This window comes from Hyperoodon ampullatus (genome assembly GCF_949752795.1).
Source record: "Hyperoodon ampullatus genome assembly, chromosome: 13".
NCBI classification, from domain to species: domain Eukaryota; kingdom Metazoa; phylum Chordata; class Mammalia; order Artiodactyla; family Ziphiidae; genus Hyperoodon; species Hyperoodon ampullatus.
Window position 1 is genome coordinate 50,582,032 of NC_136926.1, and position 23,644 is coordinate 50,605,675.

The 23,644-nt window shown below is 38.7% G+C and overlaps 1 protein-coding gene across 9 annotated transcripts in view; it reads left to right on the top strand.

Moving 5' to 3' along the window:
• DTNA (dystrobrevin alpha) overlaps nt 1-23,644 on the top strand; it is a gene marked incomplete at both ends in the record, with an annotated part of 142,077 nt that overhangs the window by 53,070 nt on the left and 65,363 nt on the right. For 8 of the 9 annotated variants that reach the window (XM_079718028.1, XM_079718030.1, XM_079718029.1 and 5 more), the window contains 5 exons: nt 5,939-6,024; nt 12,804-12,958; nt 15,722-15,827; nt 18,432-18,598; nt 21,453-21,577. In XM_079718028.1, the coding sequence (XP_079574154.1) occupies nt 5,939-6,024; nt 12,804-12,958; nt 15,722-15,827; nt 18,432-18,598; nt 21,453-21,577 (639 nt within the window). The remainder of the gene's footprint in view (nt 1-5,938; nt 6,025-12,803; nt 12,959-15,721; nt 15,828-18,431; nt 18,599-21,452; nt 21,578-23,644) is intronic. The other variant, XM_079718036.1, reaches the window with a different exon arrangement.

Genomic DNA, 23,644 nt, shown 5'->3' on the forward strand with positions numbered 1-23,644 from the left:
TTTTTCCTTCTTGTCAAAAGTAGATTTTCCTTCCCAGACAACTTTTCCCTAAAAGTAGTATCTTAGTTAAAAGAAGTCAGTTTGTCTCTTTGTATAGTCATGGAAAAAGCCCAGCATAAAGCAGTTACTCATTTTCTGTGATGATGAGTCAAACTTTGAAGTAATGCATGTTTTTAAGACAGACAATCTACCAATCTCCATATATATATATATATATATATTTAACCAAAGGGTAAGTGCTTTCCTTTTCCCATTTTCAATCAGGTATCCTGTAGGAAAATTTGAAATTTTTCAGAATGAGCAAACAAGGTATAAGGGGAAATAAACAATTCAAAGAAACATTGACTAGTGAAGCAATTTTAGTTTCTACCTTTGATAATTTGCTGGTTCTCTTAAATATCCTTTTAGGTGTTAATTAAATATCAAGATAACAATTTAATTAGGTATTTTTGATGTCGAGCTAGAACAGGAGAGTAAAATTTGCAAAGGCAAAAACTTCAGGATAATTGGATTTAAAAAATCTATTTCATGATGCAAAAAAACAAATAGTGAGGGGGAAGTGAGTAAAATATGTATATGCCTTTTGTTCTCTCTCTACATTGAAAGAGAAAATATTAAAATAAGTAAAATTTTGTTTTACTTTAAAAGTAAAATTATTCTTTTAATAAAAATGATAGGTTGGTAGTAAACTTATTTTTAAAGCTTTTACTGTACCTTTTACACTAGCTGCTTTCATTCACAAATAAAAGCTTATGTGGTCATGTCATTGATCACTGATTCTAAGGCCCACTCTGGTCCTAAAAGTCAATGATTCTAATGGCTATACTGTATGCTGTATCCAGTATACACTGTACACTGCAGACAATACTCTCAAACACATTTGGCTCTGTTGCCACTTTCTTTTTTTTTAATTTATTTTTTTTATTGACGTATAGTTGATTTACAATGTTGTGTTAGTTTCTGGTGTACAGCAAAGTGATTCAGTTTTATATATATATTTCTTTTTCATATTCTTTTCCATATGTTTATTACAAGATACTGAATATAGTTCCCTGTGCTATACAGTAGGTCCTTGTTGTTTATCTATTTTATATATAGTAGTTTGTATCTGCTAATCCCGAACTCCTGATGTACCCCTCCCCTTTGGTAACCCTAAGTTTGTTTTCTATGTCTGTGAGTCTGTTTCTGCTTTGTAAATAAGTTCATTTTTTTAGGTTCTCTTTCTGACTTACTTCACTTAGTATGATGATCTCTAGGTCCATCCATGTTGCTGGAAATGGCATTATTTCATTCTTTTTTGTGACTGAGTAATATTCCATTGTATCTATGTACCATATCTTCTTTATCCATTCCTCTGTCAACAGACATTTATGTTGACTCCATGTCTTGGCTACTGTGAATAGTGCTGCTATGAACATTGGGGTGCATGTATCTTTTCAAATTAGAGTTTTTCTGGATATATGTCCAGGAGTGGGATTGCTGGATCATATGGCATCTGTTGTTTCTTGAGGTGGCAATCTGAACTACACATGAAATTGAAGGTGTGCTGTGGCCGTAGCTTTTCATAAAAGCAAGACAAGTGTGTAGACTTTTTCTAGTGCTCCTCTTGGAGCACCATTTGCCCTGCAGCATTAGGGACAATCTACGTTTTTCATCCTCAGCACACTCTGGTGGGTCTACTTCCTGAACTGTGCCAACATTCCATATGTGCCATTTAGCCACTTTACTCCTAGAGGCATTGCATGTACAGAACTCACTTTGGAACAATATGCCGCTTTCCTGCTCGTTTGCCCAAGACTCCTAGGAGCTTCCTGTTATCCATCCTCAAGAGCTTGACTTTTCACTTCTTAGATACTTAAGAGATTTCACTGACTGTTCATGAGTCAAACTGCCCCGATTAAGGAAGATTCCTAATGAGAATAGCTCTTCTGTTCTCCATTCGGGATGTACCACCTTCTCCCTAATTTTTGCTTCTGGTGTCAATGCCAATTCTTTTTTCACAACAAAATAGGGACCCTGATCCCAAGGTGACTTTGTTTAAGTAATGGTCTTTGGTGTGGAAACTTGTCAAAGACCTTGAGAAAATCTTTCTCTTTCCACCCCTTTTCTTCATCCTGTTATATCTACTGAAAATGTTCTTTAAAAATATCCCTTTGTATTTAACTCTTTGGTGCCTCCATTCTCCATAGCCAAGTCCACCATCTCCACTCATTCATTCAACTCCTTAAAGGTTTATCCAGTGCCAGGGCTGAGCAAGGTCTGAACTCACCTGGTACTGGCGTGCTTCCCACGGTGTACATTCCTGCATACCCCTGAATCCTTCTTTGTGACAGGGGTCACATTTGCAATCTGACGTAGTAGCTTACATACCAATAAATTCCAGTGGCCTAATTTCACCCTTCAGTTCCTGCAAAACTCTCATTGAGCCGCCCTCCACTGGGTGATTTATCTAGATTTATTATGTCAATTTGGCAAAATAGCTCTGATACAACCACTCTTGGGTTTAATAGCAGTAATCTTGCATTTCCAGCAACAATACAGCACTGGTCATCTCCCTAGGACCTTCTGCATTAAAAGCTAAGGTTTAAGAATTCACCCGTGAGCTATCATCATTTCATCCTCTGGAGAGCTCTCTGTCCCAACATCATCTGTGGTCTGTCCTCTTTCTTGAGTTAAATTGCCCTCTCTGAGTAACATTGACATATATATACTACCAAATGTAAAATGGATGGCTAGTGGAAAGCTGCTGCATAGAACAGGGAGATCAACTCGATGCTTTGTGACCACCTAGAGGGATGGGATAGGAAGGGTGGGGGGGAGGCTCAAGAGGGAGGGGATATGGGGATATATGTATACATATAGCTGATTCACTTTGTTATACAGCAGAAACTGACACAACATTGTAAAGCAATTATACTCCAATAAAGATGTGGGAAAAAATATGGAAATTAATCCTGAAATTAACCCCAGACCATTTCAAAGCACTGGGTTTTACAGATCTTGAAGTACTCTAAAGTAAATGTTGAAAATGTAAACTGCATAAAAAATAAAAATAAATTGTTCTCTCTGACTCATTGAAAGAAACTTGCATTTGCTCTTGAGGTCTCACGTATAATACTCTTCAATTTCTCTGCATTTTGAAGATTACTTTATCACTATATTACTCCTATTCTTCCACACTTTGTAGACTCTCCTGTTATTACTTGAGCCATGTTTCAGCTTAGGAAGAGAAGCTAATTACTTCCTAAAATAAAGTTATTGATAGTTCCAGTTATCCGTGCAATTGGGAATGCAGGGGATATGGAATAATTTTGAATGAGGTGGTTTTTACAAAATCATTTCACTTTTATTACAGCTACCTGCCCTAAAATTAGTGAACCACTTAATCAAAATTCTAGGGCACCTATTATAATGATTAATAGTCATCAATTAATATAAGGAATTTATTGTTCACTAACGCTGTGTGAGACAAAGTGTGAGGCACTGGGAATTCAGCTAATTGAGAGGACATAATTTCTGCCCCCAAGGATCTCACAGTGTGGAGTCAAAATACATGCAGACACGTAAATAAACAAATCAAGGTCATTCAGTGATAGGTGAGTGACAGATGCCAAATAATAGGTAAAAGTAAAGGGAAGAGTGCTTCCACATCAGGGGAAGAACTGTTTTCGGAGCAGAGTGAATGATGATATTGAGCTGAGACTCCATGAATGGGTGGGAGAGTCCTGAGCAGAGCATAGGGGGAAGGGCATTGACAGGGCACTGTGGTGTGGAGTGCAACAGAAATGGTAGCAGATGAGCCTAGAGAAAACAGATAAGGTTAGAACTATATCCTGCGGGCAAACGGAGGCAACAGGGTTTTAAATAATGAAGTACCATCATCCCTCGGTATCTGCAGGGGTTTGGTTCCAGGACCGCCTACTGATACCAAAACCTGGGGATGCTCAAGTCTCCTACAGACAACCCCTATATCCACCCACGGTTGCTTAAATCCGCAGATGCAGAACCGCGAATACAGGGCTCTGACTGTAACATGGTCAGATCTGTGATATGAGTGTGCAAGCAGAGAGATCATTTAAGAAGTTATTACAGGGCTTCCCTGGTGGTGCATTGGTTAAGGGTCTGCCTGCCAATGCAGGGGACACAGGTTCAAGCCCTGGTCCGGGAGGATCCCACATGCCTTGGAGCAACTGAGCCCGTGTGCTACAGCTGCTGAGCCTGCACTCTGGAGCCTGCGAGCCACAACTACTGAGCCCACATGCCACAACTACTGAAGGCTGCACACCTGGAGCCCGTGCTCTGCAACAAGAGAAGCCACCACAATAAGAAGCCTGCACACTGCACGGAAGAGTAGCCCCCGCTCGCCGCAACTAGAGAAAGCTCCCGTGCAGCAACGAAGGCCCAACGCAGACAAAAATAAAATAAATAAATTTATTTTTTTAAAAAAGAAGTTATTACAGTGTTAAAGCAAGAGCTGATAGAAGCCATGGCAGTCGGAAGGGAAAGAAGGAAGTGAGTTTAATATACAGTGAAGTGGGTATATCTGAGTACCTCAAACATTTATTTGTGTGGTAGTGAATTAAGGAAGAGCAAAAAATCAAGGGTGACCTCTTTCCCAGAATTCATTTCTGGGTATCTAGTTACATGGTGATTCTGACAACCCGAAGAGGGACTGTAGGAGGAAGAGCAGGTTAGTAGTTAAGTTGGTCAGAGTATTATGAGATGGCTTTGAAAGATAATGAGTTCTACTTTGAATATACTTGGTTTGATGCAGGATATCCAAGTGAAGATTTCTAATATGTAATTATGTAATTATGTAAGTCTGGTGCTTAGGCTTAGAAATATAAACAGGAGAGTCACTAGCATGTAAGACTGGGTCAGTTTTGCATTCTGGCTAGCTGCCTTCTAGGTACTATGCTAAGAATGACAGCAACAAAGATGAATAACAAATGATTCCTCTCTGGAGTCTAGTAAGGAACAAAGACACAATAATTTATTATGTCTTATTCTTCTAATATGTCAGATATCTGAATCTTATTCATATAAATTACTTATTCTATATACTAAACCCTTGTCAGTACAGACTCTACTTACCTGTCAGCTACATTATTATTTTAAATAACTCTTTTGGTCATTCTTAAGAGTAGCAACCACCAAAGAAATGAATTACTAATATGATACACTGGCTCCAAGGATATAATAAGCAGTTTATTCCAGCTGGAAAAATCATTTAGCAGAAATATTCTACTTCTTATAGAATGCCTTTTATATCACATTTTGTGTAGGACAAGTTAGTTATACCTCTTGAATCAATGAAGATTTGGCTGCTCTCATGTCATTTAGGTAGGAGAACTATTCAAAAGAGCTCTTACTTTTGCTCCTTTAGAATACTAACTCCCTTTGAAAAGTAAATGTGTCACTTTTAAGGACAGTTGGCTTGTGGGTAGGAAATGATTGTTGAAAAAAAAAAAGTGTGATGAAAAAGTCTCCATATTAACCCTAACCCTTTTAAAATTCAGGAATTACCTGACACACACAACTTAAGATTTTTCTGAAGGCTTGTTTCAATAAATTATAGAAACTGTGGCATCATCATACATAAAATTATTTTATGAAACCCAAAGTGAAAAGAATGTTCTGTAATTTTCATCCCCAGGTAAATAGCACATATTTCTTTGGCTACCAGTCTACGCTTTGAGCAAGAGGCATAGAAAAAGAATAACTTAAAAGTTCTACAATCTCTTGAAAAAAGGAAACATCGAATAGAAGAGTTTTTCAGAAACATGTGTTGAACTGTATTCATAACCTTTTTTAAAAGGGATATGTTCACATAATGCATGCAGCTCTGTTGTCCTATGGTTTCTACAGAACAGAAAATGTCAAACTGTGTTATTGGACGTTCTTTGCATGACATCTCTTTTTTTCTATCATTAAACAGGGAAGGCCATGGTAAAATTTCAGTATTTGCTGTCAAAATGGCTTTAGCCACATTGTGTGGAGGAAAGATCATGGACAAATTAAGATGTAAGTTATTCTCTGCATCTCTGTTTGCTAACCCCTCCCGTATACCACGTTTTCCTCTACCCCATTCTTGCCAGGTCCCCCTGACCATTTGTGACTTTCCTCATTCTATGAGAGTTGTTTGAAATATAATCTTCATTGATCCTTGGATTTTGTCATAGAAATGTTTTCATATTAGATTAATGTCAATGAAATGAATGTTTTCCTTCTATGTATGGATTATTATTTTTTATAACCTGTTGAGGATCACCAGTTAGACTGTTCATGATACTAAAGTAAGATACACATTCTTTCACATTCATTGTACCGAAGAACTGCCTCACAGGCATAAGTCCATCACTGTAGGGAGATGAAGACCATGTTGGGCAACCTTCCATTTCTCGATCATCTCAAGCCAAAGTTCCCGGCACAGTTCCTCATTCTTCTCCACCAATGCTGTTCAAATCACTGGGCACTCCAAAGTTTCCAAAGTAGACATTGCCAGGGTGTAGGCATAGGAATTATGTACAGAAACTATAAACTGAGAATTAACTGATGCCAATAAAGACATGATAGCTAGAGTGTTGAGTGATTATGGGCCTTTTGTGTACATTTTGTCACTAAATGTGGTAGTTTTTTAACCAACAAAAGAGTGAGAGTCTTCTGATTTGTTTGCATGTTTTAGGTAAAGAAGCTGAGACATAGAGAGTTAATCACAGATGGTACCAGGAATTGAACCCTGACTTTTTCCCTGTACACCAGTGATTTTCAAATTTTAGTATGTATGGAGTCACCTGGAGGGCTTTCAAAAAAAAATGGATTTCTGGGTCTCATTTCCAGAATTTCTGATTCAGTAGGCCTAGAGTGGGTGTATAGCGGGCAAGAATTTTCATTTCTAACTAGTTTAAAATCATGTATAGGTGGCTGTTTTGAAGAAAATTTGCCATGTAACCCTCTCCCTTCCCCTAAATATTATGAGTCTGAGTTATAATGCTGTATGACAAAGAGCACTGTCATGGGAATTGGGAGTCCCAGGTTGCAGGCCCAGCTGTGTGACTAATTTGCTGATTATTCTGTGGAAGTCACTTCACTTCTTTAGTCCTCAACTTCCTTCTCCATCCTAAATTTAGGGATTTTGTTAGGTACCTGTAGGGTCCCTGCTGGCTGCAGACCTCCATGACTCACGGCCTTTAGGCTCTTTTGTCACCTGCTGCCTGTCAGCTGCTGAATGTAATCTCTTGCTTCTTGATGCACCAACAGAGGAAGAATAAAGAAAGATACCGGGGTCGGGGTGGGGGGAACCTTTATTCCTTTGGAATTTCCCCAGACATGTTCCAAGAAGAGTTATGTCATTGGAGCAGTAGATAAGGGGAACCCCACATAACCACACATCTTCCCTCACTCCCAGGAGCTTCCTTTCATGGACCAGCCAAGTGCAGTCAAGTTTCAGAGAAGCCCAAGCAGACCCTACAAGGTCCAGTTTAGTCTCTCTTCAGTTAGCCTGAAAGATGTAAAACTTTAAAGACATCTACCTCAGTACTTGACTGAGGATAACAGCTAAATTAGAAGGTGGCAGAAACAATGTCCTTTAAAAAAAAATAACTTAGAGTAATCCCTAAGGCATTTCCTTCAGGGTTAGGCTGGGAAGAGAAAGTGTAGCAAAATGAACCAGGGCAGAAGAAGAAACTCCTGAGGGCCTTGCCTACTGACCTCACGTCACCATTGGCCACTTATGCTGAGGACAGTAGGTAAAGGTTTTTTTCAAAGTCTTAAGAAACATTTCCAAATACTTATTCAATGTTAGATACCTGGAGAAAAGGGTCCCTTAATAAAATAAGTTTGAGGAAAACTGAGAAAACCAGTTTTCTGTGCTTCAGAACTCCTCAGAACATTTCACTAACCAGGTTCATGCTGTGCCATCAAGGACCCAGGTGCTTTCCATCTTTCCGCTCAGCTCTCCTCTGTGTCAGATTTTATCCTTCTTCTGAAGGTAAAAGGGGGTACAGCAATTTCAGGAGTCACACCCACTCCAGAGGCCCCCAGCCCTTACATCTCATGGCCAGGGTGGCATCACACACCAATTACTACATCAACCACTGCTGACAGGAAAGGAATGCCCATGATGGTCAGGGAGTCTTCCAGTCATTCTCACCTCCTGGGCTGAGAAGGGCCACTGCTTTCCCATAGCCCAGGAAGAAATTTGGGGCCAATAAAGCTGAAGGGAATGGTTGTTAGGTAAGCAACAAATGACATCAGCACAGTTACAAAATTCAAGATTTAACTAAGTGTTCGAGCAGATCTTTACCACTTGTCAAATCCCTCAAATTTCTCCCGCAAGTCTGGGATTTCAAAGCAAACAGTGTAACTGCTCCAGTGCTGTTTTCTCACCCCATCCCATCATTCACCAAATACCCACGATCAGTGAGCAAAGCATTCATGCTTTCCAATGGCCAAAGTCAATCCTCTGCAGCTCAGTGAAAGAAGTCACAAATGCACGAGTCCCATTGGAAAGAAACTGTTCTCCAGTGTGTGGAAATAAGAGTCACAAATTCTGTAGAGAAACAGACTGTGTGATCACGACATTTCATGGTACCTTCTGGCAGAGCAGCAGACCTGAACGTGCCCCAGTTCTCTGAATGAGGAGTCACATATAGTTAATCCCAGAAAGGTAGTTTTAATGGTTTCCAGGTAAGTCAGTTGAAAGCAATTTGGCCAAAAACAATTTAGCTAAAAGCAGTTTGGTTGGAAGAACCTCTCCAAAATGTTAATCAGAAATGAGTATCCTTAGTCACCAATATTACAGTGATTCAAGAACAAGTTGAATTGTTCAAACAGAATGAACAATGTTCATTGGCTGAATGAACAAATATGGGCAAATCCACCCACAGACAGCCATGGTTGACTCTTTTTTTTTTTTTTGACTTTTTTTTTAATAGATCTTTATTGGAGTATAATTGCTTCACAATACTGTGTTAGTTTCTGTTGTACAACAAAGTGAATCAGCAATATGCATACATATGTCCCCATATCCCCTCCCTCTTGAGCCTCCTTCCCACCCTCCCTATCCCACCCCTCCAGGTCGTCGCAAAGCACCGAGCTGATCTCCCTGTGCTATGCTGCTGCTTCCCACTAGCTATCTATTTTACATTCAGTAGTGTATATATGTCAGTGCTACTCTCTCACTTTGTCCCAGCTTACCCATCCACAGCAAGCATCATACTCAATGGTGAAAAACTGAAAGCATTTCCACTAAGATCAGGAACAAGACAAGGATGTCCACTCTCACAACTCTTAGTCAACATAGTTTTGAAAGTCCTAGCTGCAGCAATTAGAAGAAAAAGAAATAAAAGGAATACAAATTTGAAAAGAAGTAAAACTGTCACTGTTTGCAGATGACATGATACTATACATAGAAAATCCTAAAGATGCCACCAGAAAACTACTAGAACTAATCAGTGAATTTGGTAAGGTTGCAGGATACAAAATTAATGCACAGAAATCTCTGGCATTCCTATACATCAACAATGAAAAATCAGAAAGAGAAATTAAGGAAACACTCCCATTTACCATGGTTGACTTTTGGTAAGTGGAATTGTGGGTTTTCTTTAGTCTTCTTTTGCTGGCTTGCATTTAATCATAAAACAGGTGGAGTAATTATTTTATAATAAGCATTGGTTTTATAATAAGAAAAATAAAATGAAAGGATATGGAATGTCTTGGGATTTCCCTTCTTTAAATTCTAATTCACTTTAAACCAATATGCCAACTGCGCTTGTTTGGCAGTTTTTCTATTTTTGTTCATAGGAATGAAAGAGCTTTAGTTCATTCCAACTAGCCCCTTCATGTTGGAGAACACAGGGCAAGAATAGTTAGCTGAAAATAATTTAGAAATTTTAAAAAGCAAAAAAGTAGAAACAGCAGAAATTTTAAAGCTGAGTTTTAAAAGCTGCTTTAAATGCATTAAAAGGGACAACAACCCCCATGTTGCATCCCAATTTCCAGTACTCAGGTCCACCAGGAACCAATATGCAGGGTGTTCATCAGGTACCCCAGGCAGCAGAGAGTGTGAGGGCACTCCCTGCAGGCGTGGGACATAGCTACCTATACATAAGCAGACCTAATATAATATATTCTGTTTCTGTCAAACTGGTTTTGGTCTGATTATAGGCTGTTAAGGATCTTAAGGAATTCTGAATCCAGTGCAATAAGCCTGGAAAGTCAGGAGCTATTCTAAAGCTTCTGGAGAGGGCTTGTTTATGGCCAACACCTTGTATTTCCAGAGTTTCTATTACTGAACAGGTTGTTCAGCCTCCAAGCTTACCTCCAGGGTAATATTTCTAACTTGCTGGCCTGCCCTTCATTCTTCAGTACCTCCTTCATTACTGATTGTTCTTTATACTTGGCCTAGAAGTCCCCTTTGTAAGGAAATCTTCCCTCACTCACTCCTCCCTCTAGGAACCCTCTCTCTGAGCTCCTACTGCACCCTGTACACCCTACCGCTCCTGTACTCACACCACCTTGTCACCGTACATGATGTCGTGTCATCCAGGATGCAAGCACATCTCTGTCATCCCCAATAGACTGGGACCTCCCAGAGGGCAAGAACTATGTCCTGATTTTTCTGTATAACCATTGCTTAGCACAATTTCATGTTTATTAGGTGCCAAGTTAATTTTAGTTGAATAAATCAATGAATGTAAGTTCTTCTGAAGTATCATTGTAAGGTGCTGCAGGAAACACAAAGGTAATTTAGACTATGATTTGGAACCTTATAGAACAGTCCTATCAGGGAGGCAAAGTCTAAACATACAAGGTAAATGGCAGAAAAGTGTGATATAAAATTAATAATAAAAACAGATAACATTTCTGTACCATATACGAGGTGCCAAGTATGCATCTGTATGCTTTTCATCTAGTAACTAGCTTAATCCTTGAAACAGCCCTCTATATTATATAGATACACATATATTTCATGTTATAAGCATATTACATATATATGTGTGTATATATATGTGTATATATATAAGTGTGTGTGTGTATATATATATAATATATATATATATATTAAAAAAACAGAGGGCCCAAGATTAAGGTACAAACACATACCATGTTGAGAGCTTCCTCAGAGTCCCCTCATTTCTTTTTAAAAACCTGAGTGGTCATTAACAGCCACTTCCCTTTAATCCCAGGGACTTAGCCCTAGTTTGGCTATTGCTTAGTAGAACTTTATCAGTACAAATGAATTTAATATTAGCTTCAAGTTTGTGAAAGGTCACTGTTGGTACCCCTTCTGCTTTTACTCAAGTTAGAGATGTTGTTTAAATTATTTCAGTGGGAGATTTGAAAAGCCTAAGCTACTTTTCAAAATGTGCCCTGGCCTAGAAAATCCAAATCTAGAAGTTCATCAGGATGGCCAAATTATAGTTAACCATCTGGCCCCCAAACAAACGACATGGCAGCTTTAATGAGAAAGTACACTTACTTCTTCAAGGTTTCTTTTTCCTCCTTTTGATTGGAATTCTTGAGTTTCTATATTTGGAATTATACAAGAGTTTTGTTTTTGGTTTTTTGGGTTTTCTTTTTGCTGCTGGCAACTTCTTTTTTTGACTAGTTATAATGAAACATGAGAGATGAAATTCACTAAGTAAACAATATTGTGAAAGTGAATGAGAACAACATTAATTTTTGTTGCTCATGTAGAATTTCTGTAGCTTCGTAACTGATTAACTATTTCAAACACAATAGAAACCCTTTGTAAGTAGACTATTTAAAGAAAATGAGAGCCAATTCACATCCTCAAAACATAATCCAATAAAAGCCTACAATATGCTTAACATCTGGCTTCGGTGTAAAACAATGCCCCCAGATTACATTTTGACCTTGAAAAATTAAGTCCAAAATGAGCAGAGGTAGCATATTGACTTTACAACAGTTTATCCCAGCAGCTGTGCTGGCCTAGTTACAATCTAGCATGGTGACAAACCATATAATAGCCAACTCTTTCCTTCCAGTAGTGATCTCCACAGAGGAATTATAGAGTACCTTGGGAAATTATGCCAGTAATATTCATTAAGTGCCCACAGTGGCAGAAACTGAAGAAAAGAGGTTCAGTGAAGCCAGTGGCTCTGCTGAGAATAATCTGGAACCCTGACTTTACCTCACTGATCATCGGCAAGGCCAGGCTTCCTCTTGACTGCATGAGGCAAAAGACCCTTCCCCATAAATCAATTGCCTTCCACCCAGAACACTATGATTTATAGGAAGTTTTCTGCTTCTGTGGGAAGTTAATCAAGTGTTTTCATTGCATCCTTATCCCCATTATGTCTTTCATTTTTCAATATCTTAAACCCAAACCCAAACGTTTTAGTGACAATATAGACAGGTAAATAGCTAGCTTGCTAGATACACACACCCCCTAACATTGTCGTAATATTTTCATTGTGTATTTCAAAAGAGGTCAGCATATTTCTCACATGTACAAAAATTCCTCCCGTTGAGTTATATATGAGTTGATAATTGATTGCAAATGAAAAATGTGATGTTCTCTGTCTTATCAAAATATGCTAATTTTATCCAAATTACTAGTTAATGCTGTATGCCAGAATCATCTACAGGAAGACACCAGAGAAAACACCATGCCAGGAATATCTCAGCATAAAAAGTAGCTTTCATATTATTCTTTCATAATAAATTATATATTTAGTTTCTGCCACATTTTTTGTTATTTGCAGTGTATATGTTGAACTAAAACAGTGGGGAATCTTTATGTGATGAATAAAGATCTTTCCTTTTCTATCCATCAGATATTTTCTCAATGATTTCTGACTCCAGTGGGGTGATGGTTTATGGACGATACGATCAGTTCCTGCGGGAAGTTCTCAAACTACCCACAGCAGTGTTTGAAGGGCCTTCATTTGGTTACACAGAACAGTCAGCTAGATCCTGTTTCTCTCAACAGGTAGGAGAAAACTTGTTTAAGGAAGTATCTCTCAGTGGCTGCTGTCCTGTGTGTCACTCCAAGTCACTACTTCTTCATGGTAACTTGTAGTGTATCTTCCAGCTTCTGACAAATGACTTCTGAGTCAGTAACTGAACTCAGCACATTTGGATATTAATAATAGGTGGTGTTTCCTGACCATGAACCAGGCATCATGCTAAATTCTTTATTTGCATTGTCTAATTTAACCCCTACAACAACGTTATACCCTCGGAAACATTATTACCACCACACTATCAAAAGGGTTGAATTGTTACTCAGCCTCACATGAAACACGAGTCTGACCCAGCACCGAGCTTCACCAACGTTTAGTAAAGGAGACAGAAAGGAATCACAGCACATGCCCCATGCCACCTGGGAGGCCCTAAATCTTCCACTACATTGGGGCTCAGAGCAACATGTTTTAACTGGGGGTGGTACAAGTCAGCCAAGGGAAGCAGCTTGGTTTGGGGGACTCTCCGTGTTTATATCTCTCCAGTCATGCGGAAAATCTACATGTCTAGAACTATTCTTCAGCACAGCATAGTGGAGGTTTAGAAATCCATAAACTGAAGATTTGTTTACAATTTTTAAAAATCCGAACTAACCAAGTATGTTCTCTAAAAAGATCCCTTAAATAAGAAATCAGTGCTTAGTAGCCACTGAAAAGCTGCATTTATCTCCAGCTAGTAAACCTCATCTGTCTGTCTATCTGTCTGTTTACTTGGTGATCTAAGAGGTCAAAGGTGGTGCCTCAGGCATCCCTGTAGGGCATGGATTTATATAGAATTATAAATGTATCCATACACTCAATAAGAGAAGGGATGGCTTGATACTTTAAGTATCAAACCCTACTCCCACTGCGGGTGGGGGGTGGGGGGCGGGAGGATGGGGTCTCACCCAGGAAGGCTTTCTGACATTTCCCACACCCTCATCCCCAGGCTGGCTTAGATACCTGGCCTCTGTCCCCAGCTAAAGCATACTCCTCTTTGGAGTTCCCTTTCCCTTTCGAGTTGGTGACCTCAGAATGGATCCATTCACCTAAGCCTCCTTCTATACAACTTCTTCACCCAGAACTTCTCATCAATCACCAAGTCCTACTGATTTCACCTTCTAGAATGTTCTCAGATCTCTCTCCTCATCATCCTCGATTGCCTGGCCTATTGTATTAAACCCCAAACTGATCTCTCTGCCCCTGGATTTACTTGTTTGTACATTTGTTGATTTTAGGTAGTGCATTGTAGAATCCTCAGGAAATATACTAATGCCTCAGGATATATCTCATTAAAAGTCAGCCAGAATAATAGGACTTTTTTAATCTAATAGAATTTATATATTCCAAAAAATTATATAGGATGTTGCCATTGCTCAAAATTCCTTTTGAAATATCCTAGAGACTGCCCATTATATAATCTTTTATATACCCTCAATGATGAGAAATTTATGTATGTGGAAATCATAGTAGCATTTTTTGACTTCCAGCAGTGATTTTTAGCCAGTATGATGAATGGTCAAAATAGATAAAATCATGTGAAGTACAAAAAGAGGCAACACTAATAAAAATAATAAGACCAGTTTATTTTTGTGCTTCATAAACTGGCTATAGCAGCAGTTCGAATGATGAAATTCCAAAATTGTTTTAATTGCTTCATTGCAAAGCCACCCCAAGTGATTGTTTTGAAACACAGTATTATTTTAGACATATGAATTGTAGTGGCTTTTGAAAAAATACTGTCTCATTACTTATACTTTACATAATTTATCTTTTAGTAATAATGCTAATAACCCTATAAGAAGCTTATTTAGTATTATGAGGTAAAGCTAAAACTGTAAATATCTGCCAATAAGAAAACATTAATAGAAGGGTACCAAAACAGTTGTTTTGTGAATTACAAGGACAAGTGTAAGGTTTAAGCCTTGAAAAGGCACTGTAACTCTTCAGGGCTGATTTCTTATCTAAAAATATAAAACTATCCCATCCACCTTGATATCCTAATTCAAAAATTTAAATAAAGTAGTGATTTTTGCATGTAAATTTTTTGTCATTCATACTATGAAAATATCATATATTAATATAACTTCTTATTTTTTCATTTTGAAAGAAACTTATAGGTAAAATACATTTCTTTTCTGCATCAGAAAAGCCCAGGATAATGACACAGAATCCGACTGAATTGTAAGAAAAGATACATAAAGAAAGTAGAGAAGAGAATTTTTTTTTTAATTTAGAGTGTTCTTTTCTAACAGGGAAGGATAGCTCCCTCCGAACAGGATTCACTCCTAATCTTGTATAGCAGAACCATTCACATTAACCACAAAATATTTAGTCCTTATGGAAGTTGAGGAGCTTTGAAAGGGAAGCTGTTCTACAAATTTAGAAGACTGATACGGGAATTGTCAAGTGTGCTGTGATGTACTATTGGGTAAAATTTTATGGAGAATGTCTACTCTCCATCTTTCCTCATCATTTTCATACTGTCCCTTATGTATGAAAATGATCCCCTCAGAATTGTTTTTCTCCTTGTGATAATATTGACTCAGCCTCAGTGGAGATAATCCAGTCCTATGTAGGCTTAAATATAAAAAGCAATTAATGTTTTAAATTCAGAACTAGTTTCAAGCTCTGTTTCTTTATGTATTAGAGGTTAATTGAATGTCTTGTTTCTTCTATCTCAAATGATATTTACATAGCAGGTAAATTAAGATAATTCTTGGTTCTAAATTTTTATGGGTTTTTTGATGCAGAAAAAAGTCACCTTAAATGGTTTCTTGGACACACTCATGTCAGATCCTCCCCCGCAGTGCCTGGTCTGGCTGCCCCTTCTGCATCGACTGGCAAATGTAGAAAATGGTGAGTAGTTACTACTGAGGCAATTTTTTTAGCCTTTTTTATAAATTGAAGTATAATTGATTTAAAATGTTGCATTAGTTTCATGTGTACAGCAAAGTGATTCAGGTGTGTGTGTATATATATATATATATATATATATATATATATATATATATATATAAAATAAAATATATATTATTTTCCCTTATAGGTTATTACAAAATATTGAGTATAATTCCCTGTGGTATACAATAGGTCCTTGTTGGTTATCTATTTTAAATATGGGAATGTGTATATGTTAATATACATATAAATAACATATATGTATATGTTAATCCCAAACTCCTAAGGCAATTTTTTCATTACCAAAATTAGGCCATCAAATCTGTAGTTATTAAGCCAAGGTCATTGTTTTAGGGAGGCCTATTTAGTAGTTCTGAATTTTAATAGAACTAACCTGTCTCCCTCATCAGTAAGGCCTTATAGGTGCACTGCACCATTAGGACTGTCCGTTCTAAAAATTTATTAAATCTCACAGTCTACCTCTCAGTTACAAGTCAAGTGTGGCTTAAAAACTTACTGTAATGGAAAGAGAATCTCATTAAGGAATGTGACATTTTCTAGTATTTGTTTTAGGTATGAACTTCTACTCTTGGTATACCTGGCATTGACTATTTCTTCCTAGGCACTCCATCAGGAATAGATGGAGGAGATAGAAAAAAATTGGATGGTTGCACCTTGCTAATCTTTAGTCATATGCTCCAAATTGTAAGCTTTCAATGGTTGTAGTTATGTAAAAGAAATGAGTAATGTAACTTCTGTCATGTGCTTTTGTTTTTATAAAAGCAAGTATTTCTATGTTAAAAGTAATTACTCTTGGCATATCCAAACTTAAATATAAAATACAGTTCAGAGCAAGGTTTAAAGAAATTTAAACATGGAACAATTCATTGCCTCCATCTGATCTTTAGATGTTCTTATTTACTGTTTAATTTAACTCTGGGAATTCTCTAGCCTTAAATAGAAAATAATTTATCTCCTATCTCTTACTAGAATCTTAACTTCTACACATCTCTTTAATATACATTGGGGTTAAAGTTAGCTTATTTTATTTTATTTTATTTTAGTGGTATGCGGGCCTCTCACTGTTGTGGCGCACAGGCTCAGGACGCGCAGGGTCAGCGGCCATGGCTCACGTGCCCAGCCGCTCCACGGCATGTGGGATCTTCCCAGACCGGGGCACGAACCCGTGTCCCCTGCATCGGCAGGCGGACTCTCAACCACTGTGCCACCGGGGAAGCCCAAAGTTAGCTTATTTTAAATTCCCATTTAGAACATCTGGCATCTGCCCTAATTATCTCCCTTAGTTAAAGTTATAAATCTATCCTGTTCTGCTCATGGAGAAGATTTAAAGAATGAACTTACTAGTTTCTCTGTAAGCACTACCAATCATAGACTTTTTTTTTATGCTTCTTATTCATCTGCTAGAGCAAAGAGCAATCAAGGTCCAGATCATGCAAGATGAGTTCATATTACTGTTTTGCAGTTTAAGAACTAGTCATTTTCCAATTATAAAGTTGTCATTTCATGGCTTCTCTCTCAGCATTTCCTGTTGCAGGAAATGAGTTCCTTAGGCCCTGTCCCAGAACAGTTGTCCCTAGATTCAAGTCTCACTTCAGCCTTTCCCAGGAGGCAGAAAAAGGGGATATGATGCTGGTTCAGAAGACAGTGTGTTCAAAACTGGTTATGTCTTGTTTTTACAATTTACTTTTCATCTTTATTTATTTTTATTTGCATTATTTTCCCTGGCTGGTTAGCCAGAGAGAAAGTTTACCAAAAACATGAATTGTTCTTGTTGTTGTTGATATCTTTAGCTCATAACATGCAGTTACTTGGATTCAAATCTCAAATATTTTATCTTGCCTGCTTTATTATTCAAATTTTCTGCCAAAGGAAGTTGTGTCTCTTGAACTATCTGACTTAGAACTGTATTCAGACAACTTATTCATCTCTTTGGGCCCTATCCATCTGCCTCTCGGGAAATTAAAAATAAAAAATCTGTTAAACGAAAGCAGTGTCACTCATTAAATAAGCCCATTAGCTACTCCATTTTTTAAAAAGTAACTCAATTCTCCCATCCAGTTTTTCTACTCTTCTTCCATTTGCCTTTCTTTCTTCTTCCTCTCCTTTTCCATTTCTCTCATATTTGCTCTCAACCCACTGGACAATCAGCTGTGTTCATCCATTGTGACTCTGAGTCTTCTGTGAGCTGTGCTGATCTCCTGGAGACAGAGAGCATTTGGGGGAAAGGCGAGCCAGTTTGGGTAATTTATAGTCTTGTAGTATAAGGGACGGGAGTAAGAAGCACAAATGGAATTACAGAGATTTGCCCTTAAAAGAACCCCTATCCTCCATCCCCTTCTGTTTCTCCCACCTCCACACACATGCTGGAAAAGGGTAGTGAGAGTGTAGGAATAAACTTAATGCTTCTCTTGATGAAAACTGATGATCATTGGAAATTATGGCGCACAGCAGAAAAATGGAATTCTTGTCGGACTGTATTTTTCCTTCTTCTGGCTCATATTTTTGTTTTCTTGTTTTTTTCTTCATTAACTTGCCCCTCAGTCTTCCATCCAGTTGAGTGTTCGTACTGCCACAGTGAGAGTATGATGGGATTTCGCTACCGATGCCAACAGTGTCACAATTACCAGCTCTGTCAGGACTGCTTCTGGAGGGGACATGCCGGTGGTTCCCATAGCAACCAGCATCAAATGAAAGAGTACACGTCCTGGGTAAGGCATGGTCCAGGCAATACTTACAGTTGGATGTGTGAGTGTCGTCCAGAATGCAAGGGAATGGCAAACACGGTGACTGAATCAAGTGACACACTTACCTTCTCCTCTCACATTCCCTCCTTCCCCTCCCACTCCCCATCTTGCTGGGACCTCTTACTTATTGTGTCTGAACCCAGTGTAGCTTCCTAAGGCTTAAAATATAGGAAGATTCAAATGATATTACTTCTTGGAATACAGATAATTCAGTATCGATTTAGGTAACAACCAAGCAGCAAGCACCTTCTGGAACATAATCTCATTTTCACAGTAAGTTAAGGGTCTTTTCAAGTTTGGGGGTGGTTTGTGGGAATTGCCTAAAAATGATTGTTCATTAGATTCTGGAGTTGTCTTAACTGCATGACTGGAACATGAAGGAAAGACCTGTGAGCCTATGGGCTTAAGGATGCTGTTTCATTCTACGTTTTTAGAGGAAGGGGAGATATTAAAAAATCATCTTTTCATGAGTAGTGCAAGTGACTGACTTGCTGGAGGTGACCTGAGATACTAACCTGCTAAAGGTGACCTGTCCATGTGATGAAAGTGTTCCCAGGAGCACAGGACACTGAGTCTATGGGAGGAATTTGACTCCGTGAGCTTGCTGTTCAGGTGGTTTACAGTTTGCTGACCTCTGTGTCAGTTCAACTCAAAGACCAGGTCCAGTGGTGTTGTTCTGGTGCTTCTGTGAAAGTATTGCTCTATGTACAGATTATTTTTCATAGAATGTGCCATCAGCCCTGCCAGCTCCTCTTGGAATAGTTGTATCACAAGAAAATGCAGACTTTTTAAAAGCATTTTTTCTATATTTTAATGTGTCTCAGATCAACCTATAGTCTTTACTTAAAGAGTAATTCATTTTATTTTTAAAAAGGTCTTCAGATATGCATTTTAACTGAAGTATAGTTTATTTACAATGTTGTGTTAGTTTCAGGTATACAGCAAAGTGATTCAGTTATACGTATATGTATAATACATATAATATATTTATTCTTTTTCAGATTCTTTCCCATATAGGTTATTACAAAATATTGAGTATAGTTCCCTGTGCTATACAGTAGGTCTTTGTTGTTTATCTATTTTATATATAGTAGTGTGTATATGTTAATCCCAAATTCTTAATTTATCCCTCCCTGCCCACCTTTCCCCTTTGGTAACCATAGTTTATTTTCTATGTCTGTGAGTGTGTTTCTGTTTTGTAAATAAATTCATTTGTATCATTTTTTTTAGATTCCACATAGAGTTGATATCATATGATATTTGTCTTTCTCTGTCTGACTTACTTCACTCAGTATGATAATCCCCAGGTCCATCCATGTTACTGCAAATGGCATTATTTCATTCTTCTTTATGGCTGAGTAGTGAGAATATACATTTTAAATCAGAATGTTCTTTCTAGGAATTATTATTGGAAACTGATATTCAGTGCAAATATATTAATTGTTTAGCACATGTCAGATTCTGAGTTCAAGTAAGAGTTCTTCACTAAGGCATTGTATACTGAGGGCTTGATGCCAGTTCAAATGCCACCCATCACTACTGGCTATATCACATGCTGAGAATAGATATACTAGCACAGATCATGAAATACAATTTAGTATGGAACGCTGGAGGAAATACTTTCTATTTTCTTATTGAGTATTACCAATTTTCAAATATGTTCTATTCCAAGTCCTAGAGGGTTGGTGACTGTAGACTAATCGTTTGTAATTGTTGTTTTATGTAAATGCTAAAGTCAGATAAGGAGCCTTTTCTTAGGGGTTTTGTACTCTGCAATTATATGGCAGGACAATGTCTTTACAGAGTAGGATCAGACTCCTCACGAGGACAAAGGAGCCCCAATGTTTATGGGGTGAAGAGCTGTTGTTACTGCTGTTCTAAGTCTTCTAAGAATTACACCTCCTAGCAAAAACCAAAGAGGGACTTCTTGGACAATGTTCCCATTACTTAGCTTTTAAAAATGAGGACAAAAGTCACTTCGTTATGTTGCCAGTTATGGACTCTATGTGTCAAAGAAAGTGACAAAATGATAAATCGCTTCTCACAGAAAGGAAAAATTAGGGTAAAGATTTATTATATGTGGTAGACTATTTTTGATAATCTTGGCTGTGAAATTTTTAAATAAACATTCCACTGGTCCAAATGAAAAAGAGGTAGCATGATGCTCTGGAAAGAACATAAATTCTAGAGACTCAGATTGAAGTTCCACTTTTCCTTCTAACCGGATGTATCCAGCCACACCTGAAATATCTTGCCCCTGGATTCCCTCAAAACCTCCTACCCACCTCCTTACTTCCATTCCCATCCCCTCTCAAACCTTTTTCTGTTTTTAAAGAGAAGCAATCCTTCTAGAATCAGGTCACCTCTGAGATTTAACCTGTTCATTGTCTCCCTCTGCATTTGAGATAAAGACCACAGTCTTGGACGCAGCATATAAGACTTCAGTGGTCTCCCTCCTGCTTTCCTCTCCAGAGCAGGGTCTCCTGTTCTTCCTCCATCTGGAATTACCTTCCAGTCCCCTGAGTTTTGTCAGAAGAACCCCTGCTGTTCATTAAGTCCCAGCTCAGAAGTCCTGAGTACAATGACTGTTTCCATTTATCACAGCATTTGCTGACACTGTGCAGCCCGAGGCAGTTATTCTGATCGCTAATTCCAAGCATTCTGGTCCCAGCAAAGAGCAAAGTCCTTGACTTAGAGTAGATTATCAAAGAAGATTTCCTGAATGAATGAATGGATACCTACCATGAAAGCAAATCATCTGATGAAATGTTACGTAAATGTTGATTGTTATCACTTGAACCTTTCTTCTTCCTTCCAGAAATCACCCGCTAAGAAGCTCACCAACGCATTAAGCAAGTCTCTGAGCTGTGCTTCCAGCCGTGAACCTTTGCACCCCATGTTCCCTGACCAGCCTGAGAAACCACTCAACTTGGCCCACATCGTGTGAGTATCTCTACCCTCCAGACTGAGAGACAGCTTTCTTCACTGATGCGTGTGCAGATCCATACAAAGACAATTAATTTCCTATTAGTTGTTAGGGACCAAGTTTTAAATTTTATTGTCTTAAAAAAAAAGAGTGAAAGTCATGTTATTAAAATTTTTTTTCATGTAGAGGTATACAGTACTTCTGCCCAGATGTACAAGTATGCCACACTATATAATTTACCTTGAAGTGGAAAATATTCAAAAATTTTATAATTGTAAAATAACAATGTTATTGGAGTTCACACAATTGGACGTTAATAATCAACGGAATTACCGTGGTCAGGAAATTATAAAGCACACCGTACCTTAACTTCATGTGTGCTTTGAGTCCCAAATAGAGAAACCCTCGGTTTCCTTTCTCTGCACAGCCAGTCATCTTAAAGATGCCAGCAAACCTAGGAATCATTGCTGTTGTTGTTGTTTTATCCCAAGTTACATAACTTTAGAAGAATCATGGCCTGGGCAAGGGAGGGTTGAAGAGGGGGTATTGGAGGGGAAATTCATCCAAAGTATGTGTGAGTTTGGGGGGCAAAGAGAATTGGGCCAAGGAATGGTGCCACCACCCACCCCTTCCACCTCCCAAAAGCCTTATGTCGGGGGATGTCTCTCAGGCCTGGCTGGCTCAGAAAACAGAGGAGGCTTAGGTAGAAGAAAGTATTTCTTTCTTGGTGTTATCTTGGGCTCAGAAGAAGAAAGAAGTTCATTACCTACTTTGGGGCACAGTTAGGAGTTACGTAGTCACAAGTGCCTCAGGAAGCCTCTAGAACAGGCTTTCCCCCTCCTTCTGAGCTGCCTATCATTGTGCACACTTCAGCACTACCACCTGCACCGCAGGGCCTGTGTTTGCCTGTTGACCTCGAGAGATTGGCTGATGGGACACATGGGTGTTAGGAATCCACCAAGGCAAGGTTCACGCTTCAGGCGGATGAGAACATAACCCATTAGAGGCACTGTGGTGCATCTCAGAGCCTTGGGAAAGCAGCCACTCTCTCCCCGAATGGACATAAACAGATCCCATCAAACCACTGTGCTGCAGCATGTCTGTGGACTTTGTATAAATCCCACAGGGCTTTGTTTGGTTTACTCTGGGTGTGCGCTGAGGGTTCATTGCCCCCAGCAATCCACACAAGTCTGGAAGCATCCACAAACTAATGTAAACTGATTCTGTAGAATGTGGTTGACTTATTTTTGGAAATTTTGCTCCCAAAAATAAGCCTTAACGTAAACCAGGGGTAAATAAATCTGGGAAGTGTCCCAAAGGACCAATCACTTGCAGAAAGCGAGCTCACACGAGCTGTTCTCCTAAAATCTTGACTTACTTCCCCATAGCCAGGGACGATCACTTAGTTGCTTGCAAATGAACAAAACATAAGTGAGAGTAGGTCTGGGCTCTCTGAGCTTGGCCATGGAGTCACTGTCTACCAGCCCGCTTAGGGGTTCCCCCCCAAGAGAACAGCATTCAATCCGAGATGATGGGTGTGGGGAAGGTAGGGAGAGGATGGGGGTAAACAGCCTGGCTCTAAGAGCTTTGCAGCAAAACGGAGTTAGGATGGGGCCTCGCACTTGGAGACAGAATTAAGAAGCAAGGCCAGGGACTTCCCTGGTGGTGCAGTGGTTAAGAATCCATCTGCCAATGCAGGGAACATGTGTTTGAGCCCTGGTCTGGGAAGATCCCACCTGCTGTGGAGCAAATAAACAGCCAAAAATAACTAAATTTTTAAAAAAATGAGAAAGAAGTGAGGCCATGCCACACAATTTGGGTTCCATGGAGAGTTTCAGGATTCCCCTAAAATTCTACACGAAAGGTACCTTTTTCTGCTAGAAGTTCCACGTTTAACCAGATTCTTAAAATAGTCCTTGAATCAAAACACTGATCTGTACTCACAGATAATATATTTTTCCAGGGTGAATGTCAGTTTTAAAAGACAAATTATACAAAATATTTAATTGTTGAAATAACACGCAAGAAATTCCAGATGCAGAGTGGCCAATCTCTATTAGAACAGATTTTTTACTATTTTTTAG